The sequence below is a fragment of the Neofelis nebulosa genome, chromosome 13 (assembly GCF_028018385.1).
Source record: "Neofelis nebulosa isolate mNeoNeb1 chromosome 13, mNeoNeb1.pri, whole genome shotgun sequence".
In the NCBI taxonomy this organism is placed as follows: Eukaryota; Metazoa; Chordata; class Mammalia; order Carnivora; family Felidae; genus Neofelis; species Neofelis nebulosa.
The window spans coordinates 67,930,154-67,944,816 of NC_080794.1; the positions used below are offsets into that span (position 1 = coordinate 67,930,154).

General features: G+C 42.0%; 1 protein-coding gene across 3 annotated transcripts in view; it reads left to right on the top strand.

Moving 5' to 3' along the window:
• The window catches only part of SORCS3 (sortilin related VPS10 domain containing receptor 3), a 596,149-nt gene that overhangs the window by 488,784 nt on the left and 92,702 nt on the right, over positions 1-14,663 (top strand). For all 3 annotated transcript variants that reach the window (XM_058697711.1, XM_058697712.1, XM_058697710.1), the window contains exons 9-11: positions 42-221; positions 9,823-9,969; positions 11,492-11,594. In XM_058697711.1, coding sequence (XP_058553694.1) covers positions 42-221; positions 9,823-9,969; positions 11,492-11,594 — 430 coding nt within the window. The remainder of the gene's footprint in view (positions 1-41; positions 222-9,822; positions 9,970-11,491; positions 11,595-14,663) is intronic.

A 14,663-nucleotide genomic window follows, 5' to 3' on the forward strand; every position in this document is an offset into this window, starting at 1 on the left:
ATGGAGATCTGAGTCCTTACAAGTTTTCCATCTTCTTACAGGACATGCACATCATCAGTACCGATGAGAACCAAGTGTTTGCAGCCGTCCAAGAATGGAACCAGAATGACACGTACAACCTCTACATCTCAGACACGCGTGGCATCTACTTCACCCTGGCCATGGAGAACATTAAGAGTAGCCGAGGTCTAATGGGAAACATTATTATTGAATTGTATGAGGTATGTAGCCAAGACTATCCTGCACCTGGATCTGCCTCTCTTTTTCATGAATTTTAATGGCATAAACATAAGCATTGCAGTCAACTAGTCCTGGGTTCAGATCTCAGCTGCACCCTTTAGCAATTGTGTGACTTGAGGCAAGGGACTAACTTACCCGTGCCTCAACTTCCTCACCTGTAAAACATTTGCCTAATGAGGTGGTTGTGAGAAGGAGAGATAACGTATGTAGAGCATCCAGTGTGGTGGTTGACTCAGTGAGCTTTAACAAATGGTAGCCGAAGTTGATGTTCTTGCATGTATAAGCATGATTACAAGCCAGACATGCAGGTATTTGACCTAGATAGGCTCACTTAAGTTCCCCTTTCAACTCTATGGACTCGGAGTGGAGGCACGTATCTACTTATATATGTTATTTGGAAAATTCCATCCTATGAACAAATTTTATAGGAAAATAAAAGTGAATATCAGCGCTTGGAAGGAGGGTTTCCCTAAAATGCCACCAGATACCAACCTCTGCGCATGAGGGAAGAACGGGCCTTGACTTATGTTGAGTTGTTGTTACTGTTGTTGTTTAATATCAGCATCACCTTACTGAGTTTTCAGTTATATTGAGGTTTGTTTTTAAATGTGATCACCAGTTAAAGAATAATTTATCTAGGAAAACAAGTGATTCCTCATAGGAACTAGAGAAAAAAAACTAATTGTTTCAGTGCCCCTAAGGCTATGGTACTTTCTTGTATCTCTAGTGGCTGTGTATGACCTTTGATGGTCCTGGCCACAGTGCTCACCTTGGTATGATGGATTGATTTGAGTAAAGGGATGTATTTTACTATCCAGCATTCACTCGTAACTAGTGGTCAACCTACACATTACACTGGTTGAGGACATTCATTTGTGGAGGGGGAAGTTGTCTTTCATGAGTGGTAGCTTCAGATGGTATGGGTGAGCTGCTCCCTTAGGAGTTTTCATCTTTGGGGAGTGGGAGCAGCTTTTAGAAAAGAGGGATCAGTGCAGGGGCTTCTACTTTGCAGTGGTCTCTTCTGAACAGTGCCCGTCAAAGTTCCAGCATCCCTGTATTGGTATCTAAGTTGGCTCTTCAGTTACTGAGAGCAGGGGAAACATATACGATTCTAGTTATTTTGTTAGGCAGGATTACACAAAGGTCTGGGGTGAAGTGAATGTCAGTGGGTATAAAAAACAAAATCAGTAGAAATAACCATGATTTCCTAGGAGGTAGTTGACAAGTACTGAAAGAATTCCCTTAACAAACAAGGTCCCAGTTTGGAAAATTGTCCAGATTTCTTCTCAGAGTTATGAAAATGGGCAAAGATGACTAAGGTGTGTAAAGGGCTTTGGGAAGCTTACATTTACATGCCTCTATTCATACCTGGAAGAAGAAATATACATTGTTATTGGGCAGTAAGTCACATCTAGTGGGAAGGTTTGGATGAAATGTTCCCAGGACTCAGGCCATTCCAACCAACATTCCAAACCAAGTTCCTATTTGCATAAGTGAGGCTATCGAGGTGAGAGGATTACTCATACTCCTGCAGTTAGACTCCAGTAGGACAGAGTAGGCATTGCTGCAGATGATCTTTTGATTGTGAACTCCCTGTGTCTCTGGTCCTTTTGATAAGTCAGGTGAGTTTGGCACTGTGCTGTTCCTTTCCTAATAAAGGCACCTAAAACCCCTTGGTCATTGTGAATAGTGAGCCACTCTGATCTGAAGTAGAACAAGGATTAAAGTGAAGAATGTGCCTAGATACATGTAATCTCTTTTGTCTTGCTGAAGACAGTCTTGCATTTTCAGTTTTGTTGGGAAAAATGCATGGTGTCATTTTATCTATAGAGAAGCAAGACATACCAGGCAAGGCGACTTCTCTAAAACCAGTTCTGTTGAGCTTGTTTTCCATTTAATTTTATCAAGGTTCATTGTGCCCCTACTCTGTGTTAAAGCCCATGAGCAAGGGAGGAGAGATACTAGTTCGTACCCTCAGGAAGCTGGCCATCTAGCTTGTTGGACTTTGAGGAAGTCAGTGAACGGAAGTTCCTTTTTTACCTGCCCAGATTGGAATCAGTTGAGACAGAGACAAAGGGCGAGAGAAATGGAGATCAGATGTCAGTGTTATTTCTTTTTAAAAGTTACGTAGGAGGGAGTGGGCTTGCTAATACTGCACCCCAGAACTGGATACACCCATCCAGTCACATGCACAATTAGTAAATGCTCTTCTGTGGAAGCCTCTTCCTGTAACATCATTGCAGTGAGATATAGAGAATGTGATCTTTGCAGGCAGAGCCCTAAAATAGTGAACATGGGGATGAGCCACACATGCCCAGTTATTTTTTTGCAATGTTACCAATCTTATTATAAGTCTTTTTTGCCCTGGGGAGGAAGAAGTAGAAGGCATTCCATATTTTGAGAGTGGCAGGAGCCAAGAACTAGATGGATAGTGTAGATTTGCGAGACCATGAACTAGCCAATCTAATTGCATAGAACAGATTATTGTCAGGTACGAGAATGAGTGCCAGATAAATGGTTGGATTTCAGATTCTATAAGGCATTTAATACCAAGGGAATAAATTGTATCCTCACGCTACCTAGACTATGACCATATTAAGGGTTTTTAGAGGGTGATGCTGTTTAGCACCTGGAGATGCATTCTGTGATTTGGAGATACAGCTAAATTTAATTGGTCTCTAGGGGTCATTAGTTTTTAACCTTCTTCACTGGAGATTCTCACAGAAACTGAGATAGTGTACCATATGGCCAGTTAGCAGAGAGACTATAATTTTTCTGGACTCTGAATGCCCTTGAGTAATGCAGCTGGGAAAACTAGTAAGCTTTCACATTCAATTCAACTAAATTGAATACACTTTCATAGAGTGTATTTTGTTTGATGAGATGTGGCTAGTGCATGAGACTCACAATCTACTGGAAAGATATGTGATTCTATTAGGGTAGTTAGTGATCATAGACTAACTTGTATTAAGGCTATGATTTTCCGTGTTGTAGGATCAATAAGGAGGAAGGTGACTTCTAACTTGAGGAATTTGGGGAGTCCTTTAAATGAGTTGGCTTAAAGGATGAATTACTGGAGCTTGAGAGAAAGACAGGTCTGGTGGAATCCCAGCATGAGATGAGAACTAGAGTCTGATGACTAGATGCCCATTTTCATGGGATGTGGAGAGATTTTTGGAAACACTGGGGGTAAATATTGTGACTATACTAGTAAAGAGCTGGATTGAAGAGTTGCGCATTTATTTGATGGGCTAACATTTCTCTGTGTTTTTCCCCTACATCTACATACCTAAAAAATGATATTTAGATGCGTGACATAGTCCCCTATGCCACATTAATGTCTAACTTTATATTATAATGTGATAGGATATTATACCTGTTTAACCTTGTCTGAAATGTCAGGGATGCCTTTAGGTAACATGGATGTGAGGTGGCTCAGAATGAGCACAGCCACTTAAATCTACTTACTAGTGTATCACTCTATTTTGCATGTGGCCCTCTCAAGCTTCTTCTTGACCGCGGAAAGGAGACAAAGAAAATGAGAACTTACTTGAGAATTCACCTTACAGGTCTTGTCTCTAAAAGACCTTGGAAACCAATGGGAATCCACCCCACTGAATGTCCTAAAACCAAGTAAAGCAGAGACATTGTGTGTTTCCTGGTCTGTTGAAGCAGTCTCCTACTGTAGAGAGTCCCATCTCGTTCTTTAATCCCTGCTTCAAAGTACAAAATTGTCATGGCTGTAATTACATAATCAGGTGAGAAAATAATTCTTGAAGGACAAATAATAATGTTTTTTAAGGTGTCAGAGCCTGTTCCATCAAAACAAGTCTGGTGTTGACAATGAATGTAATCTATTATGTGTGTTCACCATTCTTCTATGATACTCGTTTCACATAGAGCTTTGTTGTGGTTTCTTTACATCACACATTACTAACTCTAAACTTCATTTCTTCTTAGTTGCTTTCCACAGATAAATCAAGAAACAAATATCCTTTCCAATGCCCTCAATTATATTACAGAAACATGCTCTGAGCTGCTAGTCGGATGCATTTTTTTTTTTAATATTTTCCTGGATATTAAGCATCCAACTTGTACCTCATCGTAATAATAACAACAGCATATGAGACAATGCCTTATACCGGCATTGTTGAATAAATATATAATACAGGCTACAGATGCAGTTCTAAATTTTCTACTACTCACATTTTAAAAAGTAAAAATAAACAGGTGAAATTAATTGTAATAATATGTTTTATGTAACAAAATTATCTGAAATATTTTCATTTTAGTATGTGTTCCATTTGAAAAATACTAATGAGATATTTTATATTTTTCCATACTGAGTCTACAAAATTCAGGGTGTATTTTACACTTCCCACACATCTCAATTCCTATGCTAAATTTTCATCAGAAATACTTGATCAGTATTTACATTTCATAAAATTTACAGTAGAAAAAGAAGATTCACATACCCAAGTTATTCCAAACATACTTAAAGTTTGCCAATAACAGAATTGGGTGTCAGTTTTTAAATTGAAGTTCAAATTGCTTAAAATCAAATACAGTTAAAAATCATTTCCTTAGTTCCCACCGACCACATTTCAAGTGCTCAGTAGTCATATGTAGTTAGTGGCCATGGTACTGAATTGCATAACCCTAAATAATGTATATACTTTTTCTTATTTATCGATTGCCCTATCTCTTTGTGGCAGGTATCATTCTCCCTTGTGCCTATGAGAGTACAGAGATGCAGAGAATTTAGTAAGTTGGCCGAGATCATACATATAGTAAAATGGTGGAGCTGTGTTTAAACCATTCCATGTCTATTTGATTAAAAAGCCCAGGCTCTTTCCACTATGCAATTTTTCACATTTATGTTTTTTTTTAATTGAAGTATAATTTATGCGTAGTAAAATTTACCCTGTTTGGTATACCGTTCTATGTGTTTTGACAGGGATACACAGTTGTGTAACTATCATCATTATCAAGATAGAGAACAGTTCTGTCACACCAAAATATTTCCTTTTTGTAGTCAACTATCCTCCTACCCTAAATCACTGATTTATTTCTCTCTCCTGATTCACCTTTTCTAGATTTTCATGTCACTGGAATTATACAGTAGATAGCCTTTTGAATTTGGCTTCTTTTACTTAGAATAATGCATTTGAGGGGCTCAAGGGTGACTCAATTGGTTAAGCATCCAGCTCTTGATTTCAGCTCAGTTCATTATAACATGGTTTGTGAGTTCAAGCCCCACATTGGGCCTTGTGCTGACGCTGTGGAGCCTGCTTGGGATTCTGCCTCTCCTTCTCTTTCTGTGCCTCTCCAACTTGTGCGCACGCTCTCTCTCTTTCTCTGTCTCTCAAATAAATAAATAAACTTCAAAAAATTAAGGGGTGCCTGGGTGGCTCAGTTGGTTAAGCGTCTGACTTCGGCTCAGGTCATGATCTCACCCTTTTTGAGTTTGAGCCCCGCGTCGGGCTCTGTGCTGACAGCTCAGAGCCTGGAGCCTGCTTCAGATTCTGTGTCTCCGTCTCTTTCTGCCCCTCCCCCACTTGTGCTCTGTCTCTCTATCAAAAATAAATAAAATGTAAAAAAGAACATTTTTAAAAAATTTAAAAAAATAATAATGCATTTGAGATCCATTCATGTTGTTGAATATCAGTAGATATTCCTTTTTTATTGCTGAGTAGTATTCCATTTGTGGATATGCCCTAGTTTATCCCTTCATTGAGCAGTTGAAGGACATTTAAGTTGTTTCCAGTCTGTGAGCTAATGAATAAAACTTCTATAAACATTCACCAGAACATAAGTTTTTTTTTTTTTTTTTTTTATTTCTCATGGTTATACACCTAGGAGTAGGATTTTGGGATTGAATGTGTTTCTAAAGTGGCATCCCCACCAGAGATGTATGAGAGTTCTGGTTGCTTCACATCTTCACCAACACTTGGCATTATCAGTTGAGTGTGTGTGTGTGTGTGTGTGTGTGCGTGTGTGTGTGTAGCTACTGTGAAGGGGCCTAATGGCACCTTATTGTGTGTTTAATTTGAATTTCTTAATGACTATGTTGACCTCCCTAGGATGGATAAAATGAGACCCTGTGAGTCATCCATAGTATTTTGCTTTCTTTGCCCATCTTATTGATGTTTCCTTGCTTTCCCTGTCCCTTGTGCCTGTGCCCCGCCTTTGCTTTATCATGACTTTAAGTGACCCATCTTGGGCTAAGTGATCAACTGCTGTTAGATTCCACAGGGCCATCTTTCCCAAACTCACCTTGACCCGCCCCTCACCATAGGTCCCACTGTAGGGACGGCCCACAGCAGACCATGATAATTGTTTTTCTCAGCAGAGCCCCGGTTTCCTTGTCCTGAGGGCCCAGGGAGGTGAGCAACAGATGACCATGCCACCTGGACTTAGTACTCTGCCAAGAGGCCGCTGTCAGTTTCCCTTCAAACCTCAAATTGATTCCCAGAAGGAAAGTGGGCCAGGCAGGCCCGCACTTGTCCCACCCTCTTCTGTGGGCACCATCACAAGCTGTTGCCCTTCTCTTTGAACTCTGGGGCCAGCAGCTGCGGCCATGCTTCTGATTTCAAATAACAGTGGGAGGTCACATGGTTAGAGTTTATCAGATGCCAAGTACCTCTTCGGATGGAAGAGTCAAAATGTGTGTTTCCTTCCCTAATCCCTTTATGTCGTAGGTAGTGAGGGTAAGTAGTGTTTCATGATACTTTTGCGTCAGAGACATATATGGGTCTACGTGTATACTCACGCATGTATATGTGGGTGTGAGGACTAGACTGAGCATAAACACATTTCATTCTTGGGCCGCAGTCAGAAAGGTTGAAAGCTGTTGGTCTAGGGCATGCAAAAGCAAAGGGCCCTCCAAACTTATAGTCCATTTATACACGATACAGAGCCAAGAAGCAACTCAGTAATAATGTAAGGGTTTTAAACAATCCAAATGCAAGTGGGAAGTGTTCTGGTTCTTTCAGACTGGAGGGAGATTGCTTGTGGCTCCTTTGTAACTGCAGAAGAAACACCTTCAGAGCTGCAGATGGGTTCCTTCCTATATCTTTTATATCTTTTCAGACCCCATTCTCCTGATTTTTCTCTCCTAATATGTCGGGATTGCAAAAATTGCTCATCTGAATGGTGGAGCGCTCATTGGGAAACTATGGTAGTGACCATTCCATTTGCCAAAGACACTCATCCAGAAGAACTGGACATAGCTGAATGGCTAGTAATTCATGCTGTAAGGCATCCAGCTAGGAGGCAGCAGATGGGGGTGACAGGAGCCCCACATGAGATGTCTAAATCAGATCTGTATATTTTCTCCCAGGAAGTAGACAGCAAGGCCCTAGGTACGTGTTGTGTTGGAAGGGGCCAGCTGGCTTAGGTGAGACAGTTCTCTAGATCATTACCTGGTGGTCCAACAGAAAAGGTACCAGCTCTGTGGCTGAAGATAATACCAAAAGTCCTCCATCAGACAGATGGTTCTAAAGAAACACAGGGTCCGGGGCGCCTAGGTGGCTAAATCGGTTGAGCATCTGACTTCGGCTCAGGTCATGATCTCACGGTTCATAGGTTCGAGCCCTGTGTCAGGCTCTGTGCTGACAGCTCAGAGCCTAGATTTTGCTTCAGATTCTGTGTCTCCCTCTCTGTCTGCCCCTCCCTCACTTGTGCTCTCTCTGCCTCTCAAAAATGGATAAATGTTTAAAAATATTAAAAAAAAAGAGAGAAAAAGAAAGAAACACAGAGTCCACTCTCTGTAAAGAATGATTGATAGTCAGGTTTAAGAGAAACACTTTTGAAGTTGATTTTAAAGACCGAGGTGGTCTGAGAGACTCAGAGCCCCTGGATGAGCATGGAAGACACCAGTCTTCCTGCAATGGCACGGAGTTTAAGCAGTGAGGGCAGGGAGGGTTTGTCTTGGGAAGGACAGAATTCTGACACCAGTGCCCCTCCCCCTACTTCAGCTTCTGTCTGTACCCACCCTCTGTTCAAGTTAGGAATCTAATCAATTCCACTGTTGGCCATTTGTCAAATTCTCCTGGTGGTGTCCTTCCCAGATAAATTCTATTCTCTGCTTGACATTCTTTGTCCATTATTTTGTTTTGTTTTTTTGTTTGTGTTTTTGTTTTTATTTGGGTTGGCATTCTTTTTCAAGGGCAGTCAGGTTACTTTAAAAGAAAAACAAACAAAAAAACCCCCAAAACTTCTTATTTCATCAACTGAATTATGTAATTAAATAAAAGAGCTGACTTCTGTGAAATCCTTTCCCACTGTTATTCTGCAAGTTAAACAGGATCCTAAAAGAATGGGGGAATAAATACACTTAAAATTCTGAGGTATCTATTTCCAGAAAATCTACCATTCAACCTCATGTTTATATGTATTTAAATGATTTGACTTCCCTTTTGGCTTTGGAACATGCTGGGATTATACAGGAAGTTAGGGAATCTTTCTTTTTTTCTTTTTTTTTTTTTTTTAAATTTTTTTTTTTTCAACGTTTTTTATTTTTATTTTTGGGACAGAGAGAGACAGAGCATGAACGGGGGAGGGGCAGAGAGAGAGGGAGACACAGAATCGGAAACAGGCTCCAGGCTCCGAGCCATCGGCCCAGAGCCTGACGCGGGGCTCGAACTCACGGACCGCGAGATGGTGACCTGGCTGAAGTCGGACGCTTAACCGACTGCGCCACCCAGGCGCCCCAATCTTTCTTTGACATAGAGTGTTGTTATTCTGAGTATCAGTTCATTGCCCAAAATGTAGACATAGAAGGAATAAAAGTTTGAGTTGAATCTGTCCTTACTCTAGAACCTTTCTGGATCATATTTTTTTTTTTTTTTTTAATTTTGTGGTGATGCTCTTCTGTCTTCTAAATATCAAGGGTATGCAAATTCCAATACATCAGGAGCTTTGGCAAGAGTGCTGTGCATTATCTCATGTATCCATTGTTAGCCAACTGAGGAAAATAGGAAGGGCAGGTCTGATTCTGTCTGTTTCAAAGTGGCCATTGGCTGAGACCCAAAGATGATATGGAAGTTACGCAAAGTCACACAGAGAGCCGGTGGCACAGCCAAAGATGGATGCCAGGTTACCAAGCTGGGTCATCTGCCTACAAATAGATGTCTCACTACTAATTAGGATGCCTAAACTTCTAGCATTAGGGATTATACCTTTATGCTTTCAAAATCTGCCTACAAGCTCCTCCTGAGCAAAAGTGCACGTTCCCTAGAAGAGTTAACTCCTTCGGGTATTATCAACCACTGCCACCTCAGAGGGAATGTTAATAGTTAAGGAAGGATAAAATCCTATAAACAAAGTGTAGAAACATGCAAAGTGGGAAAATGAATAGCAGTAAAAGGGCAATGGGACATCTGGGTTGGTGTCAGGTGAGGAGAGTACAGAGATTAACTTATACTTCTCCCAAAGACCACATGCCATATGGCATTTCTCACCATGTTCCTCCTCTTCTATTCTTTTGTACTCCCAAAACCCCATGGAAAGTGCTAGTCTTCTCCAAGAGTATCAGCATTTGGCCCAACATGGTTCTCCATCTCTTGCCCTTTTTCCTAGGTAGCAGGTATCAAAGGGATATTCTTGGCAAACAAGAAGGTGGATGAGCAAGTGAAGACATACATCACATACAACAAGGGCAGAGATTGGCGCCTACTTCAAGCTCCAGATGTGGACCTGAGAGGAAGTCCGGTACACTGCCTGCTGGTTAGTCATTCAGTCTCACATGAGGTCCATGGGCAAGCTGGTCACCTGGGATGTTGCATCAGGGGCTTTCTTCCAGCATGGGGTTCATAGGAACTTGGGTGGTGCCGAGCAAGGATTTCCCACAACTCCCAGGGAGATGATCTATGGACTCAGATTGCCATACCACCTGGATGGAAAGTTCAGTTGAAACCCACAGGCTTTTACTGAAAATGTACTATGTGCTCCAACTCCTAAGATAAAGAAATGTTTAAGAGAAAGTGCCTGTGTTCCAGGGCCCCAGACAGAGCTCATGGATAGAAACACATTTGTTAACTGATACTGCTGTGATACAGTTTGAGAAATGTTTGATAGATGTCAAGGGAAGCAAAAGTTGCCTTGGAAGCCCAGAAAAGGTCAGGTGTGTCCACATGGGATAGGAGCTAATCTAGCAACATTCCCAAGGTAACAAGTGTATGGAATATTGAGGTTGGCACTAAGGACGACATGCTGTATAAGAAGTTTTTTCTGCCCTCAGGTGTGACAACTCTTGGTGGGGAGGGAAGACCCATCATTAACAGTGAAATTCACAACCTTCATGCTCTCTTAGAGAGGATGTTCTCTTCTAAGGCCCCAGAAATGGTTATGTGTCCCCTTAGCCAAAAGTTGCCTTCTGCCACTTATTAAAAAGGTTTATTAGGCATTTACTGTATTCTAGACATTATATCAAAGACTGGGGCTATGGGGACATACAGGGCCTTTCCTCTTTTGTGGATTGCAGTCTAATCCCATGTTTTCTGCTTGAGGTCTCAGCAAGATCAGAGACCAATGTGCACCCACCTCTAGGAGCTGGTCACAGAATGAATTTTATTTTTCCCTAGGCCTTACCCAAGGCTTTCTCTTATTTTCTTAACCTCATTTTCTCCTTTCCCAATTTTCATCATTTTCTTGTTTTTACTTATTATACAAGATACATCTCTATAAATCCCTAATCCTTTTTAAAAACACCTAAATATGAATAAATGAGTAAATACATTTATATGAGTTTTAGACAATGGCTTCAAACATTTCAGGTAAAATTCAAGTAACATCATATACAGGAATTGCATAATAAAAGAGGAACTGAAACAATCTGGTTGAACAAGAGGGTAGAGGGCGTGGAGACTGCTTCTCTCCCTCCCTCCCAGTGGCCACCTACACCTGTAAAAAGCAGGATGTGAATGTCAAGATCAGACACAGAGGGAGGTTGGGATCATCCTGTGGGAAGTAATGATCAGGGAGGCTTCCTAATGCTGACTGTGAACTGGACCTTGATGGATGGAGCAGGGGTGATGAGGAAGAGGGGGCAGGGGCTACAGTTGTGATGGTGGGGGGGCAGCTGCAGATATGAGCATACCTGCTGTCTCAGGGGGAAATGTCTCCTTGCCCAAATCTGAATATGTGGCTGTTTCTGGAAGCTGAGCATCTGGAAGGCTCATCTCTGGTGGGGCAGGGTGTGTGTCAGAAGTTTGCTGGAATGAAGCTGTTTTCTTCTTCTCCGTTGTAGCCCTTCTGCTCCTTACACCTGCACTTGGAGATCTCTGAAAATCCGTATTCCTCAGGAAGAATCTCCAGTAAGGAGACAGCCCCGGGGCTTGTGGTGGCTACAGGTAAGGAAGACACTCCTGGGGCTTCTTCCTCTCTGAGGGCTTCTGGAATATGTTTATCACCTCTTTGGAATCATTTGAGCATTGGGGGAAAGCAATGGGTGCTCTCCCCAGTAAATAGGCAGGGTTACGGAACCCCAGGGCCAGTCTAATGACCCAGGAAAAGAACCCCAGACACTTGACACTTCTAGGTTAATGAGCATCCCACACAGTCACAGAGCAGTCCCCTGGACTTAGCAAGAGACCAGAGTTCCTCTCAAAGTAAACTAACTGATCAGAAGGCTTGTTTGTAATAGGGAATTCTCACTTTAAGACATCATGATATGTGAACTTTCCAGCTCACCAAATATAAGTTGAGGTCATTTTCTCTTTACACAGAGGATTCTTTGCAAAGGGTTTCACTCCAGAGCTGTTTTTAATCAGGAGGTCTCTGGTGCATGTAAAGGTTTGTTTACACATGATTAACCACTTGGCTAAGAGCCTGGGGAAAAGGGCAGAAAAACCTAAGGTTGCATTGTTGGAACCACTGTCCACTGAACATCAATCAGAAATGAAGATAAAGCAACTCTGAAATGAAAAATGAAAGTCTCTGGGGAATGTGTTCTGATTAGCATGCATTTGATTTACATGTACCTTTTCAGGAATACATTGATGGCATAAAGCAAGGCAGGCTTCTAATCTCAGAAGTTAGAGCTCCAGTGTTAGGCTCTTTTCTAATGAGAGAAGATAAATTCACAGTGACTTCCTGAGATGGTATATTCTGTCCTGTCTTATCAACTCAAAGCTCTGGCTCCTGGAGTTACTGCTCTCCTAGACAGGACTTCCTTCTCCTTGGCTCCAGCTGCATGAACTTCTAAATACCATCCATGACTGACCACACTGATCAGATTTGCAGCAAGTGTAGCCCTCTAGCATTCCAGTCCATTTCTCTCAACCCCGTAGGGATTAGATCCCCATATTTAACACCATTGGCTTCAGGACTGGCTTCTGCCCAAGATAATGAGTGATGACGGCAGGCTCTGTTACTGTTCTGGCTTGAGGAGTGATCCCCAAACCCCCAATCCTTGGGGGCTGAACCTCTCAACTCAGGGACTGCAATACTCTCTAATTTTCCTCAAGGCCTACAGGACATCCTGGGGTGGAGTAGGAGGAACATGGAAAACAGTAATCAATAATCAAAGTAATATTATTTAGCATGTCAACTATGTAGCCAGGCATTGTCCTATGTGGCTTAACCACTCTGAACTTCAGTGTTTTCCTTGGTGAAGTGGGATTAACGGTATTGACATAACAGAATTGAAGGATTCAATGAAGAACTGGATTTAAGGCACTCGAACAGTGCCTAGGACATAGCGAGTACTCAATACACGTTACCTGTTATTATCAGTAATATTACAGAAGTTTAGCCCTGTTCATCTTGCACCAGAAGACTATGTATGATTTGGGCGTCTCCTTCAACAGAACCCATAAATCATATGCATACACTATGCATGCACTGAATGAATGAATACACTCCTTGTTGTCCTGCTTTCCGAGATGAGCTCTGACACTCACTAGCCTTATAAATTTGGCTTAGTTCTTCAACCACTGGGCTTCGTTTTCCTATTTATAAAGCAGACTTTTCCCCCTACCTTGTGGGGGGTTCGTAAGAATTAGAAGAGAGTGTCCACAAGACCCCCAGCAGAGTACTCAGAATACAGTGAGGTAGGATTAGTTTAGTTATTACCTGTGACCATTATGTGTTTCTAAATTAGTCAAATGTTAAGTCTTTATAAATTGACACACATGGAGACATTACAGATTTGTTTTGAAAGTTTTTATTTGTAGACACTTGACCCTTGAACAACAGCGGGAGTTGGGGGCACAAATCCCTACATCATCAAAAATCCACATATAACATTTGAGTCCCTGAAACTTAACTACTAATAACCTAGTGTTGACCAGAAGCCTTACCAATAACAAACAGTTGATTAGCATGTATTTTGCATGTCATACGTATTACATACTGTATTCTTATAATAAAGTAGGCTAGAGAAAAGAAAATGTTATTAAGAAAAGAATAAACTGAGGGTTGATTGGGGGTGGGAGGGATGGGAGGGTGGGTGATGGGTATTGAGGAGATCACCTGTTGGAATGAGCACTGGGTGTTGTATGGAAACTAATTTGACAATAAATTTCATATTAAAAAAATAAAATCATGAGAAAGAGAAAATACATTTATAGCACTGTACTGTATTACTGGAAAAAAAAAATCACACATAAGTGGACCTGCGCAGTTCAAATTCATGTTATTCAAGGGTCAACTGTGTACCAGAATTTACTAATGCCTTTTATTCTCCCCTTTGTAACTCTCATAACTTTGTATGGCTCTTTGCCATACAAATGTCTCTGGGACTTTGGGAAGGCTATAACACAGCCGAGGAGAGTCTGACGAAAAGCCAGAGCTAGATGTCTAGCACATGCCTTCATGTTCCCAGCTTCTGCTTAGCCTGCTTGCCAGCTCTCCCTGGGAGGTTGTTTGTTATCAGGAAAACAATTATGAAGTCAGCCACGGGTGCCCTCAGTGGCCTGCATGGAGCCTGTCTCTAGGGCCCTTTCCCATGTCCAGGCATTTCATCTGCCTCCAGGTGCCTGTGACCCTGGGCCCCCTTCCCGCCACCCCTGGTGCTCACTGCCTCTTCCTCTTTGCCCTGAGGTGTATTCTTGGGGGAGCTGCGTGGAGGAAAGGATTCGTCTCCAACTCCTGTTGAGGCCATCTCAGAGGGCAGATAGAATGCCAGTCTGGAGAGTTTGACAGTTGCTTTTAGCAGAGCGGGGACACTAGGGCTCTAAATATTCTTACCACTGTGTTTTCAAGCAAGGTGTCAAGACCCTGCATCTTCACAGTGCCTTGCAGCGTGCAAAGCGCTCTCCGTGCCTCCATTGCACAACAGTGCTAGGATGTGAAAGAGGTGATGACTCTCCTCCATTTACAGATGAGGAGATGGAGGAGGAAGAGGAAGAGGTATTGTGCCCACACCAACACTCTGTCTGGTTCCAAGTCTAGTCCTGAGCCCCTTCACCTGCCAGTTG